Here is a 26,370-nt window from a genome sequence, read left to right as displayed (position 1 = left end):
GTAGTGTCGGGTAACAGGCCTTTGTTTGTGCCACTCTTGTGTTTCGATGACTTTCTCTGTGTATGTTTTTGTGCACATATATATATATATAGCTTAGAGGTAATAAAGTGCTGTTGTAACAAAATGTCACTAAATGCGGAAAACACATTTCAGATGTCGACACAGTGTGAAATCTGTCGGCCTATCAGGGCACAGAACCGAATCCTGCAGTGAATAAAAGCTATTGTGCTGTTATTCTGGGTCACTGTGACACGGGTCAGATGTCATGATGGCAAAAATACAATAAGCTCACAGTTAAACAACAAAAAGTGAAATCATGTCAAAGGTTTATTGTTCCCCAGCTGAGATTTCTACAGGTCAACAAAGTTCTCAACAAGTTCTCAGAAATCTGATAGTCTCTCATGTGACAAAGTGCTCCATTTAAAGACTGCAGAGATACACTTATGCTGCCGTTTGGGGATTCAACCTGTGAGTTTTATACTTGATCACTGAAGCATTTTGCTCATGTGAGAAGTTTTACAGTGAAGTGTTTGTTATGAGGAGACATGAACTTAATTTAAGTAAAAGTACCAATACAGCAATATAAAATACTCCATTACAAGTAAAGTCCTGCATGAAAAATCCTACGTAAGTAAAAGTACATAAGTATTATCAGCTTGATGTAGTTAAAGTATTGCAGTAAAAGTAGTGGTTTGGTCCCTCTGACTGATATATTATTATATATGACATCATTATATTATTAATGCTGAAGCATCAGTGTTAGAGCAGCATGTTATTGTTGTAGCTGCTGGAGGTGGAGCTAGTTTCAATTACTTTATATACAGTTAGCTAGTTTAGTCCAGTGGTTCCCAACCTAGGGGTTAGGCCCCTCCAAAGGGTCACCAGATAAATCTGAGGGGTCGTGAGATGATTAATGGGAGAGGAAAGAAGAAGAAACAAAGTTCTGATACACAAACCTGTTTTCAGTTTTTGGACTTTTTCTCTAATCTTTGATTTTTTGGTGAAATATTGGATCATTTGAACATTTATTGAAATTAAACCATGTGAGAAGTTTAAAGGGAAAAATCACTATTTGGTGGAGCTGAAGTATAAAGTAGCTTAAAATGGAAATACTCAAGTACAAGTACATCAGAATTGTACTTAAGTACAGTACTTGAGTAAATGTACTTAGTTACTTTCCATAACTGCCACTGCTAGAAACTCTCAAACAAGCTTTAATTTTTTTTTTTTTTTATCATTTATTGTTTTGAAGCTTTGTCCTTCATGAAAGCTTTCACTGTACTGTGAACAGTCACAATAAAACCTAGATGAATGTTCCCCAGTATGACAACTTTGATATAAGTGTTGGACACAACATGGGTCAAAGGTGTTAGAAGTGAAACTGTCTCCATCCTGGTTTGCATTGTGTTAATATTGATCAGAGACCATATGAGACACAAAACGGCCTCCATCCTATCAGGAAAAAGAAACATCTGGAGAAGTTTAATCTCTGTGGAGTATTTGTGAATAAGCTGCTTCAAAATAACTTAATTTGAAGTGTTAAGTAAACAATCAATCGGACATTTATTCAACTGAACTCATGATTATGGGATCTAAAAGTGATAATTAAACCACTTAAACTTGAAGTATCAAGTATCAAGACTGTATCAACTGTATTCAACAACTAAACAACACAAGTTAAGGTCTCATTTTGTGATGATCTGAAGTTATCAGGACTCTCTCATTGAATGTGATTCAGTTTTTACTTTAGATGCTGATAATCTACATTTTTAAGGGCTAAAACCTTGTAATTGTTATCTGTCACAGAATAAATACTGGTGTTTGTACATAGGTGTTTATAGTATGTGTTGCTTGTGTTTATAATATGTGAGCTTTTCTACATATTTTTAAGTTTTTCCTGCCATCAAAAGTACAACTGGACTCCCTAAACATTTTCTAACGTCCTGCAACTGAATCCTAGAGTAATAAAACTGAACTTCTGGTTGTTGTTCCTCTTCGTATCTTTAACAGTTTCATCCCTCATCTTGAACCACTGACAGTTAAACATTTAGCCAGAAATATAAGAGATTTTGACCCATAACTCAACTTCAATCAGCACGTTGGGTCTTATTATTTACAAATTATTAATATTGCCTTAAATCAAAGTGATGCTCCCCAAAAATATAGAGGAGCAACACTGACGCCATCACTTCCTCTTTTCTTGACTACTGCGCTTCATGATTTATTTGCCTTAATGCAGAAAGAAGTCTGCAAGTTTTCTGACAAACACTAAATATGTACGATTCCTGGCTGAATTAAATCTAAAATTAAGTTTATTAATTATTAGTATTATTATGTTGATTACTTTTAAAGCTCTTTGCAAGCAGGATGTAAACTGTAATTTTAATCTACTTTTAATCCCAGTTTGTTTTTATGTTTTTGTTTCAATGGTTCTTTTCATAGTTTTATTGGGGAACTTACTAATGTTGTTAGAGTTTGTGTTGTTTTTAATTGTTTATTAAAATGGGAGCGCTGTAATTTCAACTTTTCATGGATGAACAGACTGAACCTTGAAATGCACTGGTTTGGCTCTGTTGTTTAACTCAGTTCAGATAAAAGAGGAGCTTTTAGCACCAGCACTATGGGACAAACTTTCCCTCAGTATCAGTCAGAACCACATTTTTAAGACTGTAACCTGTTCAGGATGGTATTTTTATAACAGTCCAAATGGATTTATATTGTTCTGAACATCTTATTGTATTTCATCTATCGTATTCTATGTGCAGCTGCCTTAAGGTGCTGTACAGATAAAGTTTAGGTAGCCTGCTGACATGGAAAGAGCAAGAAAACTCATCTTTCATTAGAGCTCGAGTGATGCAGTTTCATGTCAGTGTGAATATATTTACAGACTGCACTTGGATGTGAAAAGCTTTACTGTGATGCAGTGAAGTAACACATGATGTCACTGATGGTAACATGTCTAAGCCTTAAATTGCAGCATCGTCAGCAGCCCGACCTGAACAGTGACTAATGTTGTTTTTGTCACCTGTATGAGAAACCAGTAAACCAGTAAACCTCACATCCACACATAGATGTTTATCACCAACCTTTAAGGGTTTATTAACTTAGACTCTGCCATGACGTCATACACAAGCTTTACAAGCACATGGAGGTCAGAAAAAGTTGTTTTGTGAAACAGAAATAGGACAGCACAGTCTCTGCGATATAACTTTCTGAAGGCGATCGAGTAACTAAAACTGGTCTGATTTTATCATATTACATCTTTTGGGTTTGATAGCTTGGACAGGAGCAGACTGACTTGTGCAGGGTGTCTGCACAGATACACTAAGATATTTTGATAGTGTGGTGAAAAGTGCTTCCCTGTGGTAAAAAGCAAAATTTCTCTCTGTGTCTAAACATTTTCTGACTGTTCTTTCTTAAATTGATAAACAATTCAACACTAGATTTAAACACCAGATCCTAAATAATGTCTATATTGCATTTGTCAATACATGTGGGGGGAAATGTGGACATTGGACCTACAAATACATACAAAGAGTGAATATTTAAACGTATTCATATATATTTCCCTCTAAACCAGTGGTGGGCAAATAGCGGCCTGTGGGACAAATCTGGCCCTCCAACAAACATATTTGGCTCCATAATGAAAGCTGAAGTTTTAACTCTTATAGCTGACATCAAATATTTTACATGACTCCTCATAAATCTACAGCAGATAACAATGTAAACACAAGGCTCATGGAAATCCCAATAAATATGACCTATAATATCTTATAAATTTGCCAGATGAATAACACAGGTAAATAATATAATTTGGACAGATTTGTGTCAATAACAGCACTGAAGTTATGGAGCTGCCCATTTTTTTTAATTGTGTTTATAAAAGAAATAGCCAATTATGTAATTCTGTGAAACAAATCTTAAATTATTCAATTCCAAGCTGATTAAATCTATCAGGATTTTCCAGGTTTTTCCTGTAAAGCTATTTTTTGTTTTGGATGTTTGTGCTGTTTGTTTTTAATAATATGAAACATTTATTGTTTCTTCACATGGTGTAAGTACTGTCAACAACAATGCAATTATCCCATTATCATTTCAAACACTTTACATTATACAGCTATGACATTAAACTTCAGTTTCTTTGTTGGGTTTTTGTGTTTTGTTAATCCCTCATAAAAAGTTTTCCCGCTAAAATAAAATGCCCTGGCAAGAGCGCATGCGTGAGAGACGAAACGGCCCAGAAAATAAACAACGGTGATTCATCTCTACATAGACGATCTTTGATTGAACCCGTCATGAACACATCAGCTCCTGATTGACACTCCGCCTGTCAAAAACACCAAAAATAAACTTATGTTATGATGTAAGTTTGATACTAATGAACAAAATATGGATATTTATGTTTTATCTGTTCTGTTAAATCTTTAGCTACATCAGAATACGTGATTGGTTAAAACCGTTATATCGTAGCTGCCAGGCTAAACGAGCTAACGTTACTTAGCAGTTAGCTTAGTAGAAACAGCATTTTGAGATTTATTTTGTCATAATTTTATATCATTTACTTGAGAAATTTCGTCAGAAGTTACCTGTTTTGGGTGATATTACATGTTAGATTATACAAACGGGGGAAGGTTTTCATTAAGAAAACGAGAGAATTGAAATTAAAATTAATTACAAATAATATTTGTCTGAAAATAAAAAGCTTAGCTGTATTTTAGTTGCTCTTCTCATGTTTATAGGTGTGAAAACGACACCTGTGTCCCGACTGAAATGTTCTCTGCTGTCAGATTTAAAGCTCTGGACTATGTCTTTGAGGTGAGTTTGTGGCTCATTAATTTTAACTCAGAATATCTCTGAACACGAACAGTAATATTAATGTTGTCCTGTCTCTCTGTCATGATGGAAAGTAACTAAGAATATTAATCAAGTACTGTACTTAAGTACAATTTTAAGGTACTTGTACTTGAGTAATTTCATTTTATGCCACTTTATACTTCCATTCCACTACATTTCAAAGGGAAATATCGTACTTTCTACTCTCTCTTCCTCTCTTTCAGACCACCACCAGTATGAAAGTAATGATGAACCTGTTGGCACTACCAGCACCTTACCTTACTGGTACCAGTGACCTGTATCCTCACAGTGGGAACCTGCCAGAGGTCACCTACAGGACACCGTGGATCAGAGGTACACAGACGGCCAAAGTCATATCATATAAATATTATTCCACCTACTGAACTCTTGAGTGAAATGACACAGACGCAGGTTTTATGTGTGAAGGTAATGACAAGGATCTGAATTACATTTCAGAAAAATAAATAGTACTGAATACTTTAAATGGAAATTATGTCCGTTGCCTACAGCATTTGCTAGTAAAAGAGATCAACTTTTAATTCCTCTTCTTTTTTTTCTGTCTTCATTTTCTAGTTTTCACACATCACAAAAACTATAAAAATACAAAAAAAGAGAAAAGTTTAAAGATAAAGTATGTTGAATAAAGTGGAAACTAGAGCTTAAAATAACTATTTTCATTATCAACTGATCTTTTTTTTGGATTAGTCTATGAAATGTCAAAAAGAAGTTTTGTAATCTTGCAGTGACGTCTTCAGATGTCTTGTTTTGTCTGACCAACAGTCCAAGAATGTAATAAATTCAGTATAAAGTGATATAAAATAGACAAAAGTTGAAAATTCTCACATTTATCAAGCTTGAACCAGCAAATATTTGTATAATTATCGTGACTTGATATGAGCTGGAATTTTGGTATTAATACCATGATCATGCTTTTTGTGTGTTAAAGGGTAAATTACACTTTTATACAGAACCATTACAAGTGACAATTTCTGAACTTGCCTTCTCCCCCGTCCCTGCGTTACCTACTTTCTTGCTGTTGCTGGCAACACCAGTTATGCTCAAACTTGCTTGTAGGCCTGTAGACAGTAAACCTTCATCACTGCAAGCATGATTGTTTGAATGTTACTGTATTTTATTCACATATGATATATGATTGTGAACTGAAGTATTTTTTTCTGTATTACACCCTTGTTAGGAAAGATAATCTCCACCTGCAGACTCTTCGTCAGCGGTTCTGTGCTTGACGACCTGGGAGGAAAAAAACAAGTTAATTCACCAGAGAGGTGCCGTCACTGTCAAACACACCGTTAAATTATCTCATTTTACTCTGTTGTTTAATTGTTTCAATCATCATTTCATTGTTCATTTACCTTCTGTACTGTACTGTGCACTTGAAGATGGATAGTTTTGATAAAAATGTTTTAAATTCCAGATTTAATATCAGTCTGAGTCACGTGAGAGAGGACGTGGAGGTGATTCCCAGCTCTTATCCCAACTCACCGGAGTTTATCGACCAGGACGAGTATGTTTGTCTTTTAAAAGACTCAAAGGTCAATGATCCGTGTCAGGAATCCTTTTTCAAGTTAACAGCTGACCAGATGTATCATGGAAATAAAAACAAAGGTAACTCAACAGTCCTGTTAGTCCTTTTAAAAGTAAAAAATAAAAATCTGCATTTCCACACACACACACAGAATATGTGTGACACTGAAACATGTTTACATCTTTCAAAGATCTCGTCCTCCCAGAAGAGATGATGGTTGTTGATTTCCTGCCGCAGTTTAAGAGACATTTGCCCACGTTGAAAACCAAACTGTCCAGGCTGAGGACGCTTCCTGTGGCCGACCCTCTGCTGAGCTTGACGGGTGACGCCATCTCCGAGGAAACGATATTCGGGTGAAAACTAGCTGCATGGGTTCAAAATGTTTGTTGTATCTTTAAAAAGTCAAGAAGATAGTTACATAACTGGCTTCATTGTTCCACTCATATCGTAGTTTTTGTTATAATAATGTAAAATGTTAAAGCTTATTGATCCTTTCAGGAACTGTGCATCTTATGAAAAGCCTCCTGACGTTTTCACCAGTGACGTTCGAATGTGTGAAAACATTCATGAGGAGTTTGTTAAAGAGTCATTGATGAAGGAAGAGGTAATTAAAAAGAGAGTAATGAATCTCAGATGATTTGCTCATGTATGAAATAATTTTAAAGTTGATAATTTTCCCTCCTGTAGTCTCTACTGTTGCCTGATGTTCTGGACGCTCTCAGACTGACCACAGAAAATTGCACCACTTTTTCAAGCATCCGTGGTCGTATGAATGTTGCTCCTGAACAGCTGGACGAGCAACTTACTGTCCTGAATGTGCTTCATAAAGGTGAAGATAAGATGAGGAGGATTTTTAGATTAAATTAAAATACACAGCAGCAAAGAAAAGTCAACTGATAAAATCACATTTCACTTCAGTTTCCTCTTCAGATGCATCAGTATCAGTGGACATTTCCCAGTATGTTTTACCAGAGGAGCCCAGCAGAGGATGCAAGATGAACGGAGGCCTGATAGACACAGATTTGGCAGGTACAAGATACAGAGAGCAGACACAAAAAAATTACTTAATTAGAAAAAAAGGTCATATTTAGACAGAAAACATTTTTTATACAGCTGTTCATCTCAAAATTTACCTGTCAGTAATCTACTAGCAGCAGCCACTACTTTCCTGTATTTAGTATTTTTCCGGTGGCTTCCATGCACCTGTACTTAAAGGACAGGTTCACAATTTTTCAAGTCTGTCTTAAAACAAACAGTCAGGTGTCCATATGAACTCTGAAAGAGGTTTTCCTTGCTGTAATCATTCCTCCTGTTCATACTGGCTGTTAAAAGATCCTCTTCAAATGTGTTTTCAATGTAAGTGATGGAGGCCAAAAATCCACAGTGTGTCCACACAGTCATTTTATGCAAAAATGCATTTAAAAGATGATCTGAAGCTTAAATGAGGCTTCAGTAGTCTGGGTGTTTCATAACAAGTGGATATCTGCCACATTTTCAGTCTTTTTAGCATCAAATTCCCTCTTTGTGTTTCCCTGTTGAGCTGCGGTCAAAGTATAGTAACAAAAAGAGGAACTTTGGCACTAAAAAGACTGTAAAGTTTAAAAATATCTACTTGATTTGACTCATTTGGACGACTGAAGTTTAATATTAGCTTCAGATAAACTTATAAATACATTTATGCACAGAAGGAGGACTGTGGATTTTGTCCCTCATCACTTACATTGAAAGTACATTATGAAGGAATCTTCTAATGATCAGTATGAACTGGAGGAATGATTTCCACAAAGTCAGCAGTGGAAAACCTGTTTCAATGTTCATTTGGGTTCCTGACTGTTGTTTTAAGACAGACTTGAAAAATTGTGAACCCGTCCTTTAAACTTTATGTTCTTCGAAGGACGTTTGGTGCTTCCGTCTGAACTGGAGCTGGACGTGACTCTGACACAGACTCCCAAGACCATCGAGACTCACGTCAGTCTGTCTACTGATGATCTACTGAGGGAAGAGTCGTCTCCGCTCCGCAGACTGTGAGTGACGTTATAATGTTACAGTGTGGTCAAACTTCTAATCATGACATCAAATAGCTGCTAATAAAATACTAATCAAACAAATCAAAATGCTTTTTCCTTGTTTTACAGTTGGGCTGCAACTAACAAATATTTTCATTATTGGTTATTTTCCAGAATAATCGATTATTCAGTTGGTCTATAAAATATCAGAAAATAGTAAAAATGACCAGTATAATTTTCCAGAGTCAAAGGTTACAAGTTACATATTCAGTTGTCTTGTTTTGTCCGATCAACAATCCAAACCCCAAAGACCATCAGTATGACGACAAAAAACAGGAAATGACTGAAACGACTAATCGGTTATCAAGATAGTTGCTGATTAATTTTCAACTAAATCGATTAATGAACTAATCGTGTAGCGCTACATTACACTAACATTTGAAGATCATCACTTTGGGCTCTAAGAGACTGTGATGGACATTTTTCACTATTTCCTGATGTTTTGTAGACTCAACGATTAACTGAACTGATAATTAATCGTTAGTTGCAGCCCTAGTTAATCATTTTTTTCCATTACTCTATAATCACTGTGAAGATGAAGAAGTAACCGTAAAACCCCAAACAGACACCAGGCCAGAATTAAATGTCTGCTTGTCTTCAAGCAAATGTGAGGGACAACTTCACAGACGTCACTGTTAAAAGTTTAAAATTTATTAAGTAAAGTAAAATAGTGGAAGCCAGATTTCCCAAGTTGAGCATTTACCCAAGAGGTAACTAAAGTCCAACAGTCTTGAGATCTGGTCTGGTGTTTTGTGACGTACTGTAGATGTTTGGTGTCAGCGAGAACTCAAACGGAGATGGAGACGGCACTTTGGAAGGCAGAGAAGCACCCGACCTTCGTGCTCGGCTTTCTGTTGGCAGGTAATAGAAAGATTTAGCTTTAAAATGTTGTATTTAAAGAGGCACTCGACCAGTTTTACACATTAAGCTCAGTTTACTCGCCATTGAAAACTGTTGTATCCGGAGGAGGTTTTACAAAAGTTTTTTAGATCGGGCTTGGAGGCTCCAAATGTTTTAACAAAAAGTCTGCGTTACAAACGTAGGAAACGTGGAATTTGAAAAGATAAAAACATTTACCAGGCAAGGAGCGACTAAAAATCAGGATCTCTCACATCAGTTTTGACAATTTGACTCTTGTAAGTCCCCCCGAACATTATCGAGTGCATCTTTAAGAAGTAGACAGTCATTAATTATTATAAAGACACATGCACGTGTATTAGCACGTTGATTATGATATTCTAAGTAGTTTAGATTTTTGTCTAGAGAAGAGTCTGATGGTACAATAATTATCTATCACTTTATTGATCGCTTCATTGCAAATCTTGTCAGTTCAAACACAAAGTTTTGTTTTCAAAACTCCTTACAGATTTGAAAGTGCAGAACTGGTTGGTTTCAGAGTCTCAGTGTTAAATTAACTTCTAATCCAGCTGCTTTTGTTTCTTATTAAAAAAATGAATCTGCGTTTTGTTTTGTTTTTATCACAGAACCTCAAACATACGAACCAGCTGTTGACTTCCATCCTCTGTCTGAAGCCTTGAAGTTATTAGAGAAACAAAACTTTGTCAGTGTCGGTGACAAACTGCAGCGGCTGATGGAGGCAGGCGTCCCGCAGGTGTACACGAGCAGCTCCTGTGAGTTCACAGAGAGCCTGAACCTGAAGTTTCCATCTACTGAGGAGGAGGAGGAGGAGAAAGTGGAAGATTTCACAAAACTGTCACCTAAACATGTGGAGTGTGAGTATAGTCTGATCTCCTGTCAATGAATCAGTTCTCAGAGGATCAATTACACAATAAGAGTGAAAATCTATTTTATAATAAGCATATATTGACTATTGCTTTTACGCATTTGTTCAAACTTTTAAAACATTAAAATTTGAGATTGTTTTAGCATATTTTTCCTTCTCTTCATGTCCCCTGGTCTCAGTCGCCGTCAGATCGATCCTGATGAGTCCTACAAACCAATCTCACCTGAATTTTCCTCATCTGAAGAAATCTGAAGCTGCGGCGGCCTTTCTCCAAAAAGAAACGATCGCTGATTCATCTCAGAACACCTTCCCGACACATACTGTCAACACAAACAATAAGGAAGTGAAACCTGCAACTACCATGAAGACCAAACATCGCATTACAGACGAGATGTTTTCAGAAGTCATAACCGTCTCTTCAGCTCATAAGAACGACATCAGTCACACAGGTAGAGACGTCTGTGAGAGCCAATTAGAGCAGAGCGGCGTCCCCTCCAGACCGAACATCAGAGACAATCACGCAGGTGTCCCGGTCTCCAGACGTCCACCAGAGAAGGACCTGGACCCTCTGTCCACCTTCATGATGCTGAGATCCCAGCAGATAGCAGCAGCTCCTGCGACACCTCAGAGCTGCGTCAACAGTCCAGGTACGACTGTGCTGCTGCTGCTGCTGTGAGACTCATCTGGTAGAAATGAAAGAAAAATGCCAGAAGCTCTTTTTTATCACCACCACATTTTTCTTCTGATTTTGTTTGCATGCTGCAGAAAATTAATTACAGGCCAGTGGTTTAATAGATCACCTATAAATGAGCTTGACCTCACAGTAAAGGCTTCACCTTTATAGTGATATTCTTGTTTTCAGGTCTCATTTTGTGAGATTTTCATTAGTATTTGATGTTTTTAATTATTATTAAGTCAGAAAAAAAGTGTTTTTCCATATTGTTAAAGTGTAAGATGAGTTTTTCTTTTAATTTGGCTCCATCTTGTGGTCAAATGGAGAATGACACTGATAGATGGCAAAGAACCAACATAAACTAACCAGCAACCACTGCAGGTGTCTAATGCCATTAGAATAATCTGAAAGAGATTCAATCACATAAAATCCCACAAAAGTAACTTTAATTTATTGTAAGAAACCCTGAAATTCAAACATTTGTTTGGTTTCTAGTTACTTCATTTTGATCTAGTGCTGAAGGAAATAGTAAATTCATCGATAAATCGATCGACAGGACATAAATCACCGATCATTTTTAAGATCAATTAATCGTTTAAGTCATTTATAAAGCAAAAATTCCCCAAACTTGGTGGTTCCAGGTTCTTAAATTTGAGAATTTGCTGCTTTTCTTGGTTTCACATTATTTTAAATTTAATATTTATGGGTTTGTCGGACAAAACGAGATATTGGATGATGTCACATCAGATATGATGCAATCGTGATGTTTTATAGACTTATCGATTAATACCAAACATTTTCTGCTTCCAGCTTCTTCAATGTGATTTGCTGGTTTTCTGTTTTACATGATCATAAATCAAATATATCAATATAGTCAAATTTATTATATCAAGATAAACTCCTCGAGATGTATCATGTTGTTTTCAAAGGGGTGTGAAATTATTTCTGGTTTTGTCCCGTTGATCAGACAAAAGTAATTTAGAGTATTCATCTCGAACTCTCAAAGATGTGACGGGCATTTTTCACTATTTTCTGTTATTTTATAGACGACATGATCAATTGGAAATGAAAATAATTGTTAGTTGTAGCCTTTTTTGAACCATTACCTACATTATGAGGTTTTAAGACTTGTTCTTGTTACATTTTGTAACCTCACATTTATTTATCAGCACCACAGATGGACGAACAAACTCCAAAGATTCAAAGACCAGACGAGAGGCAAGATTATATGAGTGCTGCTGTCTCAGGAAACGCCACCAGAGAGCAGACAGCAGCTGGTCAGCCAACAGGTCGAGTCACCGGTCAGGTCGTCAGTCAGTCCGTCCCTCAGGACAGACGGGACAGCAGAGTCGTGCAGGTCCAGGCTACTGGTACGACACATTCTCAACACCTTCAGTTTAGAGACGCACCGATCTGACTTTTTCTCCTTGATTCTGAGTCCAGTACAAAATGAGGATTAAACTTCACTGCATGGACATCATTAAAATCCTTCCTCTGTGTTTAACGTGAGGATATTAACTACTGTCTTTATTATAAGTGGAAGCTATGAGTTAAATCTACATCTGTATGTCGAGATGAACAAAGCAGAACAGAAAATGTTCGACTGTGTGACGTTTGAGTGACAGAATTATGATAATAACTGCTGGCAAATATTGATAAATAAGACAATGTCACTGTGTGCACACAGGATTTCTACGGTGCTCAAAATAAAGTTAAAATACAAGCCTGATGCAACTAAATAAGGGGTTGAATCACTGAACTTATAATCACGGAACTTATAAGACTACGAACTGTTTTTGAGGCTGAACGGTCATGTTTCATACCTGAGCAGCTTAAAAAGGTCAATATCTGCACAGATATCAGATCAGTGCATCACTAGTTATAACATACCATGAAAACATGTCTTTGCCAAATACAGAGAAGAAAATTACTGTGAACAATTCAATTTACTCAGAACTCCACTGAAGAATAATGTTTAGGTCTCGGAAACTTTTTCTTTGTTATATTTATGTGAAAGTTATTACTTCATTACATTACTTCAGAATTAAGTTTTACACATACAATAAGACTCAAAATACGCATTGTTACATTTACATTTTGTCATTTGGTAGACGCTTTTATCCAAAGCGACTTATAAGCAAGGCGAGACAATTGAGCTTTAGAGTACAGTTAGTTAATCTGAATGAGCTGTGGTACAACTTTTGCACCCAACTGTAAATATAAAGTAATAAACAACTGCAAGTAAACAAGTGCATAAGAAATACCATGAGCAACAAGAGGGAAGTGTTAAAAAGGGCTCAAGTGTTGAGGTGTTCACAGAAGAGTTTTCAGGTGTTTTTAGCAGTGTTACAGTTACTCAACACAATGTGGAGTAATTAGAGAATTAACAACAACATAAAAATACGTCAGTTAACTTAAAGCTAACTGATCAAAATTTACCCCTCTAAAGTGGAAAATTATTTCTTTCAAAGTACTTTTGCTTTTGATTCTGACGTACACCTTGCCACTAATATTAACACTAGAATAAACTTTACTTACTTAAATAAACATGTGAGTATTTCTCCATTAAGGCACCACTGACCAAACTAAATTGTAGTAAAATGTCTTCCGTCGAGAACAGAGTAGATAAGATGAATCAGATGGTTGTTGGAGGTTCGTGTTGTGTAAATCTCGATGCTGATCCGGCTCCCTTGCAGACAGTCAGCATCGCGCCTACTGTGAGCTGCTGGCCTTCGCTCGGCCCCGTCTGTCCTCCGTCAAACAGCTGGGGCTCAACCTCCCAGCGTGGGGAGACTTCAGCTGCTTGGCCCCGGACCAAACACACTTTATGCTCAAACAGCAGGAGAGGGCGCTCTGCAGGACGCACACGCAGAGCGCAGAGCTGGTCAGAGGTACGAGATGTCAGATTATCAGATTTTTAATGGTTTGCAACTGTAAACTGGAAAATGCAGCTATTAATCCATCAAGTCTATGTTTGGAAGATGTCAAAGTCCACTGCTGACTTTGTGTTTCATGCAGATCAGGAACCGCTTTTCAACCAGGTGGCTCTGATCCATGTGCTGGTGACGTTCAAGGACCTGCTGCTGAAGTGTGACCTCGGCACTGCTGTGGGTCAGTAACAACATGCTGCAGTTTAACTTTAACATCCAGACAGTCGTGTATATTATAAGATATATAAAAAATATTCGGAATATTAATTATTGTTAAAAATGCTTAAAACAACATCTACTCCTCCCTGATAGAGAAACCCAGAAACTATAAATATGCAGATATTGTTAATTAATGTTTAACTGCTGGACACAAGATATCTCCTACTTCACTATAGTCTATTCTTGATGTATGTGTGCTGGAGGCTTCAAGTTTCAACATGTCGCTTGTGTAAGTTGCCTCCAGACTAGTCATGATGTCATAAATCATGCTCGTAGGTGCACTTTTTAAACTCTGCACATATGTCATTCTGCACAATGAAGCTCAAACATCCAACTGAGGTAACAGGAAGAAAACACATTTTTGAGTGTGCGGGGACTTTAAATGTTGTTTACGATCCATCGGCCAACACTCACTAACATACAGTAATATTTACCATACACAGCGATACTTACAGCTTTCTCTTTACGCCCTCAGAGTGCCTGACGAAGGCAGCCGAGGCGTTTGAGGAGCAGAGTCTGGAGCAGCTGGTGAAGAGGCTGCAGATCATCCTCTACCTCAGTCACAAGAACCAGGAGTCGTCCTTCAAACTGCAGGAGCTGCATCAGCTGCTGGTCGCATGGCTGCACAGCAGAAAAGAACAAAACAACACAGACAAAGTCGGTGTTCACAACAAGATTAAAACTAGTTTATTTGGCTTGCAATTGTCTTTTCATGTAAACACCTGCTCTTTACTCTTGTTTACATTGTTTACCAGAAGTCCTAATAACTTTATGCTAATTCTTGCTAATTGATTTGTCTCTTCTGTAGATTCTCGTCATAATATCGGTTGACTCTGACGACTGCAGATCCATAATCATTAAAGACTTGAACCAACTGACCGGTGAGCAACTGTTGATCTTTATCAGACATGTCACTCTAATAAACTTAAGTTATATTTTTCCCTGTGTGGATGTAAAATAAATTAAATTAATAAACCAAACTGATCACAGGCCAAAACATCTGTAATATACGGCAGTTTGTCTGATCATGTAAGTGTCATACAGTTAAGTATAGTTGTGTGTTTTTTGTCATTTTGGGTGCAGCTGTAACTGCCGTTTGTCCCGAGGAGGATGAGACCAAACTGAATGGTGCCATCGTGGTCAGCAGGTGGGTTTGTAGTATCCGCCTCATGAAAAATATAGAGCTCTTTATCAGTTTATGTTTAATGCAGGTTTTACTGGAAGCAACATAATTTCACATATTAGGGCTTCAACTAATCATTATTTTCATTATAAATTACTGTTATTGTTAATTGTTTAGTCTATAAAACATCAGAAAACCATGAAAAATGTCAATCACAACATCCAAAATTCCTCTTAAATTTGAGAATTTGCTGCTTTTCTTTGTCTGACATTATTGGAAATTGATTATTTTTCCATTTTGCACTATTTGTCAGACAAAACAAGACATAACATGATGTCACTTTGTGCTAAAGTAAAAAAACAAATCCTTCATCAGGCAGAAACGTTTGTTTGGCCGTGCAGGGACTTTCATCAGGGAGAACACGTCCTGTATCACGCCAAGTTCCCGGGGTGATTGTTTGACCATGTTGAAGGAAATAATTTGAGCCGCTACTGTATGTTGAACAAAGTGTTATTTTCACACTCCCATCCTGTTCCACCAGCGTGTGCGACAGTGTGTGCGCGGTGGTGTATGAGAAGCATATAGGACCGGACTTCCCCTGGAACTGTTTCTCCCTGGTGGTGGACTACGACCATCCAGGACAATCTCCATGGGCCACAATCTGCAGAGAGAGAAGCATCAGTCACCTCGCCTTCAACACCATCCTCCCTGACGGTGGTCAGCAAATACATTTAGTATTCAGACTGTGTTCACATGGTGCTAATTTGTGTGTAATTATATATATATATATTTTTTTTTTTTTTTTTCTAAAAGAGAAGGCGAAATCCTCTTGGTGCCTGGAGGACAACGTGCCCTATGTGTTGTTTGTGACTGAAGGGCTTCTCGACTGTCCGCTGCTGCTGCAGACGCTGGAGTCCGTGTAAGTTTCCCGTCCATGAAGACGAGTCTCATTACTTCATATCTAGCTGGTAAAAACGCCTGCGGTGACATCACTTAGATACTGCAGACGCTGCACTGTGCTCACGCAAGAGCCGCTATGAACAGACCTTAAGAGGCACATACGAGTGATTAAAGCCAATTTGTGCCAATCATCAATTTTTTCATACTAAAAAATTTTTTCTTAGATACAAAGGAAATTTATAAGTAGTTCAGATCTGTCTTACGAGTCCTGAGCAGATAGTCTGTCTTTTTTCTTAAGGAGAGAAACACGCGTTTGACTTAGAATTATAATATCTTAATTTTTACTCATTTAGAGTTTAGATATCGTCACCTTCCTAAAATAAACACAAAAAAATCATCATGGTGTGCACAAGCTGCCTCTGACACTGCACAACAGGCATACTATGATACCGGTCAAATGATGTTATGATTACTAATATTATGTTCAAGTGAGATTTTCATTAAATAAAAACACAAAAGTAAAGAGGATCCTTTGTAGTTTTTTTAGTTATACACATAATTTCTAGCTGTTAGATTACAATACAGTATTCAAATCTTTCTTAATAAAGATTTTTCTTAAAAATGAGACAAAAACTTTTGGTGAAATATTGTTTAAAAGGCAGAAAAGAGTTAACAGAAAGCCACAGATTCTGGAGCCTTTCCACTCGTTGCTAAATGCTAGCTCCATGGACTTAGCTATTTTGCCTACTAAAAAGACTGAATAAAAAGACTAAATAACTACGCAATATGACGATTTAGTCACACTCTTGACATAGACCATTATACTACAGGGGTAGAATCACATGATCAACTGAGGATGTAGGTGATTTTACCAGAGGTGGCCGGCATCATGAGGAGATGATTAAGGCAAAAAAATCAGTTTTGTCAAAAAATGACTTGGGCGATTATTTTAGGAAGGTGGTAATATGATACAGAAGTCAACTAAAATAAAAATATACACTCACCGAGCACTTTATTAGGAACATCATACTAATACTGGGTCCAGCCTCCCTTTGCTTTCAGTTCTTTGTGGTGCGGATTCAACGAGGTGTTGGATACTTTGAGGTTCTGGTCTGTATTGACATGATTGCATCACATAATTTCTGCAGATTTGTCAGCTGCACATTCATGCTGCGACTCTCTCGTTCTAACACATCCCTAAGGTGTTCTACTGGACTCAGGTCTGGTGACTGGAGGCCATTGAAGTACACTGAACTCACTGTCATGTTCATGAAATTAGTTTTAGAAGACTTTTGCTTCGTGGCTGCTGGAAGTAGCGATTACAAGATGGATAAATTGTGGCCATAAAAAGGGAACAATACTCAGATGGGCTGTGACAATCACATGATGATTGATTGGTATTAAAAGGAAACACATTAACAGGTTCACAATTTTCAAGTCTGTCTAGAAACAACAGTCAGGTCGCCATACAAACACTGAAAGAGGTTTTCCTCGCTGTAATCATTCCTCCTGTTCATACTGGCTGTTAAAAGATCCTCTTCAAATGTGCTTTCAATGTAAGTGATGGAGGCCAAAATCCACAGTGTGTCCACAGTCATTTTGTGCAAAAATACATTTAAAAGTTTATCTGAAGCTGCTCCAGCAGTCTGAGTTAGTCATATCAAGTGGATATCTGCCACATTTACAGTCTTTTTAGCATGTAATTCCCTCTTTGTGTTTCCCTGTTGAGCTGCGGTGGAAGTCTAGTAACAAAAAGAGGAACTTAATAAAAAGCAATAAAAAGACTGTAATGTTGAAAGATATCTACTTGATTTGACTCATTTAGAAAACTGAAGCTTCATATTACCTTCAGATAAACTTTTAAATACATTTTAGCACAGAAAGAGGACTGTGGATTTTGTCCTCCATCACTTACATTGTAAGTGCATTATGAAGGGATCCTCTAATGGTCAGTATGAACTGGAGGAATGTTCATTTGGGCTCCTGACTGCTGTTTTAAGACAGACTTGAAAAATTGTGAACTCGTCCTTTAAAAGATTACACAAACCAAAGTCTTGTAATGTCCTGACAGATCAGGACATCTGAGGCTAATCTTTGTGAAGACAGTTATCATATAAACATATTCATAAAAGGAATAGTTTGACATATTGGGAGTTATCTAGGTTAGATGAGAAGATGAAAACCACTTTAACGTACATTAAACCTATGTATGATAGATATGCTAAGCTAAGCTAACCTGTGGCTTCATTTTTAACAGACAGACATGAGAGACTGGTATCTCTATATCATCTAACTCTTGGCAAGAGAGTGAATATTATATGTGGAACTATTTGTTTAATCCTGTCCACTTCTCTCTGTATGAACTTCATCCTTTAAAACGTCATTTCAAGCACTCAGAGCTGGAGGCCAACATGCTGCCGCCTGCCCTCTTACATACAGCCACCACCGCCCCTGACATGAAAACTCACACGCTGGTGACAAGTGGGACAAAAGAGAAGGCAGTTAGACCTAGTTTTCCATTGTGTTGAGGAGGGGGAGGAGGTGTCTATTGTTCATTGTCTGCAGGTGGTCTTACAGTTGTAAGTTGGCATCAGCTGAAGGTCTGAGTGTACTTTTAACTAGAAGTGCTTCAGAGGTCTTAAAGGGAATCATTAACATTGTTTAGATATTATTACTTTGTGAAGCTCAGTGTGTTCCAGCGGTCATAAATGTTTGCAATATAGCCTACTTTAATTTCACCTGACTCACCTACGACCCTTTTGCTTTTTATATTCCCACAATGCCTTTTGAAACTCTTGACTCTTGACTCATTGACGACACATGGAGCATTTGTCTTCACCACTTGAGCCCTAATATCACCAAAAGTATCCATAAATTTATCCCCAGAAAAGGTCTGCACACAATAAATAAATAAAGAACAAATAAACAAAAAAATAAATAAATAAATAAAGAGTCGGAGAAGGGAACAGCACTTTTGTTGAGCTGTTTGCAACTTGTATACATATCCAGCTTTTTGCACAGGGTCATGAGGAGACTTTGTGCTGCTGAGAAACACCGACAACATATTTTACACTGTATCTGCTCACTTTAGGGCCGTATTGAAGCTATACGATGCTCTATATTGAGTCAATTAAACACTAATTGCACTAACTTGACAATTTGGGGATCTAGGGTTTCATTTTACGCACATGTCTATGTTATTCAGCACCTGAAGTATAGTAAGTGGGTTAAAAGGTTCAGTGACCTGTTGTAGTTTAAAATAAAGGGAAACACTCACATGAGAATGAATTAAGCAATCAGCCGAGAAGAGTTGTACTGTCAGCGGAAAGGTTGGTCAACTCCCCAAAAAAGTGATTAATGCACATGTAATGGATAAACTGAAGGAGCCACATGAGTAAATGCTGACGCCTGTAGACCGTGAAACAATCTTCTCACGGACAGAAACATGTTATGTGAGTTCAGACGGGGAGAATGTAAACCGCCCGAGGTTAGAAAACTGAACAGAAGGCTGTTGCTGTGTTTACATGTAATGCCCCTGTGTGGATGTGTGGATTTACCTGGTACAGTTTGAAATAAATGACAGAAATGTACTGCTTAAGAACACAGAAAACCTGCCAGAACTTGTTCCAGTTCAGATGTGACAGTTAGTCACAGCCTGTTCTGATAACTAATCCTGTTGCTGCATAATGATCTTTTCTTTAAAAAAAAAATGTAAAAAATTACACAATGTGTTGTTTTAACACTTTGTTTTTTGTGCGAATTAAACCAACAATACCAAAATCTTTTTAAACAGATTTATATTTTATATCTCCTGGATAATATTATTTTATTTAATATTCTTCTGTAATTTATCTGTTTTTTATTGTAGGATTTTATTACAGTCTCTCATGTCCTTTGTTAAATCACTTTATTTAGGAAAATGCTGTATAGGGCTGCAACTAACAATTATTTTCATTATCAATTAATCTGTTGATTATTTTCTTGATTAGTCAATAAGTTGTTAGGTCCAGAAAACGTCAAAAAAAAAAAAAAAGTGATCACTGTTTCCCAAAAAATCAATGTGACGTCTTCAAATGTCTTTTTATCCACAACCCAAAGATATTCAGTTTACTGTCATAGAAGACTAAAGAAACAAAAAAATGACGTAAAATGATTATCAAAATAGTTGGTGGTTAATTTAATAGTTGGCAACTAATCGATCAACATATCTTTGCAGCTTTAATAAATTCTATACAAATAAAGTTATTATGAACAATAATGTGTTAATTATTGAGTTTTAGAGGTGTTGGTAGGTGAATTTTGTTACCTGTGGACAGAGCCAAGCTAGCTGTTTCTCTATGTTTCCAGCCATTATGCTAAGTTTCAGTGATCATTTAGGCACCTAACTGTTGTTTAAAGATTTGTGAATTATGAACTCGTCTTTTGAGGGGCCCAAAGTGTGCCAAAGAAAACATTCCCACACCAGTACAGTACATCACGAGCCTGGCACAATGTTATTATGGTCACTAAAATGACGTTCGTTCTCCAAAAAAAGAGCTTCATGTTTTCATTCAACCATTACTTCTGATCTTTGAAAAGTAAATATTAAGACTAAGTAATTAAGATTTGTTTGTTTATTTGTTTGTTCTTGGCTGCTTCTGCCTGCTTTTGGGTATATTTTCACTATATTACTCTTGAGTAGACTCACATCATATCCTGACGACATGTTAGAAGTAAATCTCTGCAAGACTTTTTTTTTTCCCCAGAAAAAAGTTTAAAATAATTTGTCTCTACCGTACTCGCCAGTGACGATAAGCTATCAGCTAAATGCCACATGGTGTCTGTATGTTTACTGCGTCTCAGGTTTAATATAACCATGCTGGAGAGGAGTCACTGTCCGTCCCTGCAGATGCTCAGAGGGACTCGTCACTACGCTGTGATCACGGTGGATGAAAGCACCGCTATCGTCATTCAGGTACCGGGGGGTGGAAATACCTGCTGCGAGACACACACACACACACACAAATCTGCAATGATTTTTCTTTTTTAGTGAAGCAACACATCACAGGTGAGACAAGACAGAACGTAATACAAAAGGTGCCTTACAAAATATGGCGATACATGCATTGACTCTGTTCAAAGGCAGCAGCAAAAAAAATTAAAAAAGGTTAAGATTGAGTGTGAATTTAAACTGTAGCTTTGATGCGGTGTGTGTGTGTGTGTGTGAGAGAGTAGAAGAGTAGTTGGGGTGAGTGATTTCAGTTTAAGAAGAACCAAGAGGGTAGAAATGGAAATTATGAAGGACTAAAAAAATAAATAAATAAATAAATAATAGGAAAAAAACAGAAATCTAAATGTTTGAGTCTGTCAAGTCAAAAATAATTTTTAGCATATAAAAGAAAAAGAAATGTTTTTCTCAGAGAGATGACCAACAGTATCCTGGATACAACACACAAGCAACAAGAAAAAATAATAGAAAAAACTTCTCTTATATTCAGTTTTAAATTGGAGATGGTTTTTCCAGGTTGGAAAAAACACTAATAATAATAACGACTGAATAAATCAACAATCTCTCCCTACTGAGATTCTTTGGTATTGCCTAAAGTCTCCAACCTGACAAATACAAGTTATACCTAATCCATCATCAGCAACTCTCTCTCTCTCTATATATATATGTGTGTGTGTGTGTGTGTGTGTGTGTGTGTGTGTGTGTGTGTGTGTGTGTGTGTGTGTGTGTGTGTGTGTGTGTGTAGGAGCAGGATGAACTGTGTGAGGAGCGGGCGAGTGAGGGAGTGGTGATGAGGCTGACTGCTCTCTCTCTGCAGTACAGCTGCTGCTGGATCATCCTGCACTGTCCCAACAGCCAGGGGGGAGGGTCAGTGTCCGCACGCACACACACACACACACGCACACACACACACACACACACACGCACACACACACACACCTTGTTCACAAAGGCTCACCATCACTGCTGCTGTTTATGTGATGGCAGATTTTCCGGCGAAGCTTTCAGGAACTTGGTGTTGGTTTATTCGTCTCTGGTGCTGTTCGGTATGAAGTCAGAGAATCTAGATGTCAAGGTAGAACACAAACATGATGACTTTCTCTGTCTTCAACATTTTTTTCCTCCTATACGTCCTCGCTGTCATCTCAGATCTCTGCAAAGTCAGAAAATACCACCAGTTAAACACCAGTAAAATATATTATTTGGAAGTCATATTAAAACAGTGTTTTTTTAAATGAACGAACACTTGACTTGCTATATATCTGTATTCAGCCACAGAGAATGGAGATGTAGATGTAAATGTTGGAATATGATGTAAAATTACGGTGCTGTGCAAAATAACAAAAAAAACCCCACCTCTACCATGTCTGTCAGGTGCTGATAGTGTCGGAGGTTTTGGAAATCGCCAAATGGATCAGTCAGATCTGCTTCCTCAGCCTGATGTCCAGTGACAAGGATCCTCTCAGCTACCTGGACAGAGACTGGCTGGCTGTCATGCCCTCACAGGTGACCTCCCACATCACAAAACCAGAGCAGGAAAGGTGCATGTTTTACCGCATGACTGCTGGACTACAGCTGTGTTTGGCTCCGTCCCTGAAAGGCAGTAGATTGGTCTAGAATTTGGTTCAGAAGGTTTATCTTTGGTTTATTTACCACTGAACAGTACCAGAACTTCATATCAGTGTGTAGCTTTCATTTTCCCACCCCAGTACATTTTTTTTTTCCTTCTAGGAGGAACAGTGTCTGTTGCAGTTCCCGTGCATCAACCCTCTGGTTTGTCAGCTAATGCTGAACAGAGCAGCATCCTTCCATAGGCTCCTGGGGGCCTCTCTGTCTCAGCTGAAGGAGCTGCTCCCTGAGGTGCCACATAAAGTCCTAAAGGTAATATAAAGTTTATCACTACCCTTAAAGTTGAATAATTCCACATTTTTGGAGATGCACTTATTCATTTTCTTGCCAAGAGTTAGCTGGGAAGATCATTACCACACTAATATCTGAAATATGTAAGAAATATCACTGTTTCTTGGCCGGGAGCAGTAACTTCCTGGAGTTTCGGCTGGTCGCCTCACAGTGAGTGTGTTTACATGAATGTTAGTATCCCGGCTTTGAGTCTTATCCTTGTTTTGAATCATATTCAGGATTTGGTGTTTACATGAACATGAGAAACATAGTTTTTCATATCCTTGTAAACATGATTCTAACAGTATCCAGGTTTATTAACGTCTGCGTGCAGGTGTGACTTCATTTCTGAACAATTCAGCTACTTATTTTCCTCAACATAGAGTCAGGCATTTCCAGCGAATAAGTAAATTTCCCAAATGTCAAACTTTGCCTTTATATAAAGTATGTCAGACATATACAGTATGTTGCTTTGTGGACTCTGTGAGATAGATTTTTTTCTGACAGCGGCTTTAAATATGAGGTGTTAAGACACTTTGGTTTATGGGATCAATGAATCTCTAAATCGGATTTAGAGGAAATTTTTTGCAGCTAATTATCTTTCAATAATTAATTAAATGGCATTAAATCAAAAAAATACATTTTAGTACCTTTACCTGCAACAGTGTAGAACATGTATATTTGCTTTTTGGCCTGAAAGTGTCATGATAAACTTTGATGCATTGTTTGGTTGCAAAAATCAAATAAACCATGAACCAGCTGCAGTATGTTATGTTTCAAGGTTCAGATTAAATCATTACAATTACACTCATTGCATTATTATACTCCTCTCCTCTTCTTCCTGGTCTCAGCTGTTCAGTGAAACCACCTCCCTGTACACGCTGACTGCACACCCCAACCAGCCAGACTCTCAGGATGTGATCACCGAAACAAACCATCAAACCAGTCCTCCCAACATCCCATGGACCACAAAAGCTGATCCCCATCCACAACACCCCATCGACCCCGATCCAGAACCATTCTCTAGCGACTACAACACCAGCTTCCTGTTAGACCCGGACTCGACAGAGCAGGACGGCGACACAGATTTCAGAGTTGATCTGGGTTGTTCCTTTGGCAGCCCAGACTTCCAGAAGAGCTGGACCAGCAGCGATCCGTGGAAGGACGACGACAGAAGCAGGGACGATGTGACGTTTTCTGGCTGGAGAGGCAGAGCTGGAGCAGCGGAGAGAGTCGTTGAGAGACTAAGCAATCAGTGGACACACGGGGCTCCGACAAACCTCAACGACTACACAAACTACCTACAAACCGCCCCTGACAGTCCTCTCAAACTGGACTCCGCATTCAGTTACAGCCGCGTCCTGCAGCAGCCAGCCAACTCTCAGTTATCCCCCTTCTCTGCAGCCTACAGTGACCTCAGGCTTCCTGCAGAGGTCACGCTGAGGGGTCAAAGTCAAAGTAGCAATGACTGCCTCTCTAATCTCGGAGGGACGGCGAGAATCTCAGCGAACTACGGCTCCAAATGCTGGATTGGACATGAGAGGAAGAGGAGTGGAGAGGCTGCTGGATTGGTTGACACAGGTGAGTGATGGTGGCCATGTTTATTATTTTATTTACATTTATTTAACAGATTAAAATGTTTTTTTGTGCTTGTTTTGCAGCGCTGACACCACTGAAGAAAGGGAGGTTAAGCTACGAGAGGGTTCCTGGCCGAAGTGACGGACAGACGAGGCTGAAATTATATTAAGACTGTTTTTTTGTTCCTGTGGCCTGTTTGTAAAGACGAGACTGTGATATTCCCCTTAAGTTGACTTAAATTCAAGTTATTGATTACAGAATTCATGTTTCACTTCTGAGTTTTTCTTCAGAAGACGTTTTACTTTTTACAAAAAGTTTTAATACCAAACATTTTTCTAATTAACTTCTAAATGTCAGACACTGTTGTATTTTTTAACAAGCAGGTGTCTTTTGTTGAGTCATGTTTTTTCATGGTGAGAAAAGAATATAAATTGCAGTAAAATGCAGTATTTTCTAACAAAACAAGTAGCATTACTTATTTCTGTGTGCTGCTCAATTATAAAATACTAAAATTTTAGTTTTTTATATTATATTGGTGCTACATCAGAGTGTTTATTCATATTAAGCTTTATTCAGTTGCTGTATTTTACAACACAAAAGAAACGCATCTAAGTTTGTGATTTCTTGTATTAAATCACTACTTACTTACTAAACTGATATTTTTTTAATTCAAACTGTCTTGCACTCTTTTTAAAATTGTATTTCATTAAGTGTCCTAATAATAACTAAAAAAACATAATAAACTGCATCTGAATTGTGCACATATTGCTTTTCGCTCTGTTCTAATTGCGAGTTGTGTTGTTGTTGTGGGGGTGAGGGGGGGGGAGTGGGAGCGAGGGTCTTTCCCAGCTAAACTGATAAAGTCTCTCATTTTAGCAGCTCCAATGGCGGGGGCTATTTTTTTCATTTAGTGAAGCAATCCCCTTATCGTCGTCTCTCAGCATGTGGAGAGAGCGCTTATCTTCACGAGCCAGCAGAGTGAAGCCAGCTCCCTCAGGAATGATCCCCAGACAAAGACGACCCCCGGGGGACATCGACTCCAAGCCTCCCTGCCTCTGGACAACCGTATCCAACACTGGCTGGCCACCATCAATAACCCGCTGGCTTTTTTTTCTTTTAAAACATCTCTCTCTGTCTCTCTGGCCTCTCTGCTTTCTAACAAGCGCCGGGACAAACAAAGAGACAGATACAATGTTTTGTTTTTTTTAATGGCACAGGAACAAAAGCTGTGGGCAGGACGGTGAAAGGAGTCCCCGTGTGAAGGCTAGGTAAACAGCAGAGTAATGGTGCAGTAATTGCCCCTGACGATACTTTAGCCCTGGACTGAATGGGGACATGGGAGAGATATTGTGGGAATTAGCAGGCTGGTTAAACCGAAGCCATCCTTTAGATTTGGATCGTACTCTGGCTACAGCTGTAAAGGTCACACTGCCGTTATCTTTAATCACAGACGGCAGTTAACTTTGTCACCTGTGTGTTTCCTCTCCTCTGTGAATAAAAAACCCCTGCAGCCCGGCCGAGGGCGGTTTCCTGTGACCCTGATGCATATTTTTTTGGGTTACTGGATAGGAGTGACGGACAAAGGATGTATCCTAGAAAGAAAATCAAGCAGAGTAGAAAGTATTTTGCAAAGACAAAATAGAAAACAAAACGAGATGAGGTGCCATGTCCAGGTATCTGACTCAGTACTCACAATTAATCACACATACACACCAAACCCACCAGTACACGCTGCAACAGTTAGTCAATTAATCTATTAGTCGATCGACAGAAAATTAATAGACAACTATTGTGATAATTGTTTAAGTTTAATTTCAAGCAAAAATGCCAAACATTCGCTGGTTCAAAGCTCTC

At 38.1% G+C, this 26,370-nt stretch overlaps 1 protein-coding gene and 1 long non-coding RNA gene across 5 annotated transcripts; one reads left to right on the top strand and one right to left on the bottom strand.

The window, feature by feature from the left end:
• Positions 1 to 4,237: 4,237 nt before the first annotated feature.
• On the top strand, positions 4,238 to 25,290 carry LOC137201080 (protein shortage in chiasmata 1 ortholog). 4 transcript variants are annotated; one of them, XM_067615969.1, is made up of 28 exons: positions 4,238 to 4,363; positions 4,740 to 4,815; positions 5,058 to 5,187; positions 6,050 to 6,137; positions 6,287 to 6,477; positions 6,588 to 6,750; positions 6,896 to 7,001; positions 7,085 to 7,226; positions 7,328 to 7,426; positions 8,292 to 8,421; positions 9,230 to 9,324; positions 9,948 to 10,196; positions 10,387 to 10,854; positions 12,050 to 12,250; positions 13,577 to 13,771; positions 13,899 to 13,991; positions 14,505 to 14,686; positions 14,838 to 14,910; positions 15,113 to 15,176; positions 15,694 to 15,869; positions 15,966 to 16,071; positions 20,895 to 21,006; positions 21,785 to 21,906; positions 22,027 to 22,114; positions 22,414 to 22,545; positions 22,771 to 22,920; positions 23,790 to 24,519; positions 24,600 to 25,290. In XM_067615969.1, the coding sequence occupies exons 1-28, from the start codon at positions 4,359 to 4,361 to the stop codon at positions 24,683 to 24,685; spliced, it is 4,452 nt and encodes a 1,483-aa protein (XP_067472070.1). In that variant the 5' UTR covers positions 4,238 to 4,358; the 3' UTR covers positions 24,686 to 25,290. The 4 variants fall into 4 exon arrangements, with proteins under 4 accessions (XP_067472070.1, XP_067472061.1, XP_067472053.1 ...); XM_067615960.1 differs by having other exon boundaries at positions 7,316 to 7,426; positions 15,694 to 15,866; XM_067615952.1 differs by having other exon boundaries at positions 7,316 to 7,426.
• LOC137201191 (uncharacterized) lies at positions 9,331 to 10,533 on the bottom strand. Its single transcript, XR_010932141.1, has 3 exons — positions 10,431 to 10,533; positions 9,966 to 10,133; positions 9,331 to 9,629 (listed from the first exon to the last, which is right to left on the bottom strand). It is a non-coding gene; the product is annotated as an uncharacterized lncRNA (long non-coding RNA).
• Positions 25,291 to 26,370: the final 1,080 nt, after the last annotated feature.

The sequence above is a fragment of the Thunnus thynnus genome, chromosome 2, assembly GCF_963924715.1.
Source record: "Thunnus thynnus chromosome 2, fThuThy2.1, whole genome shotgun sequence".
Classification (NCBI taxonomy): domain Eukaryota; kingdom Metazoa; phylum Chordata; class Actinopteri; order Scombriformes; family Scombridae; genus Thunnus; species Thunnus thynnus.
This window is presented reverse-complemented; position numbering and strand designations above follow the sequence as displayed.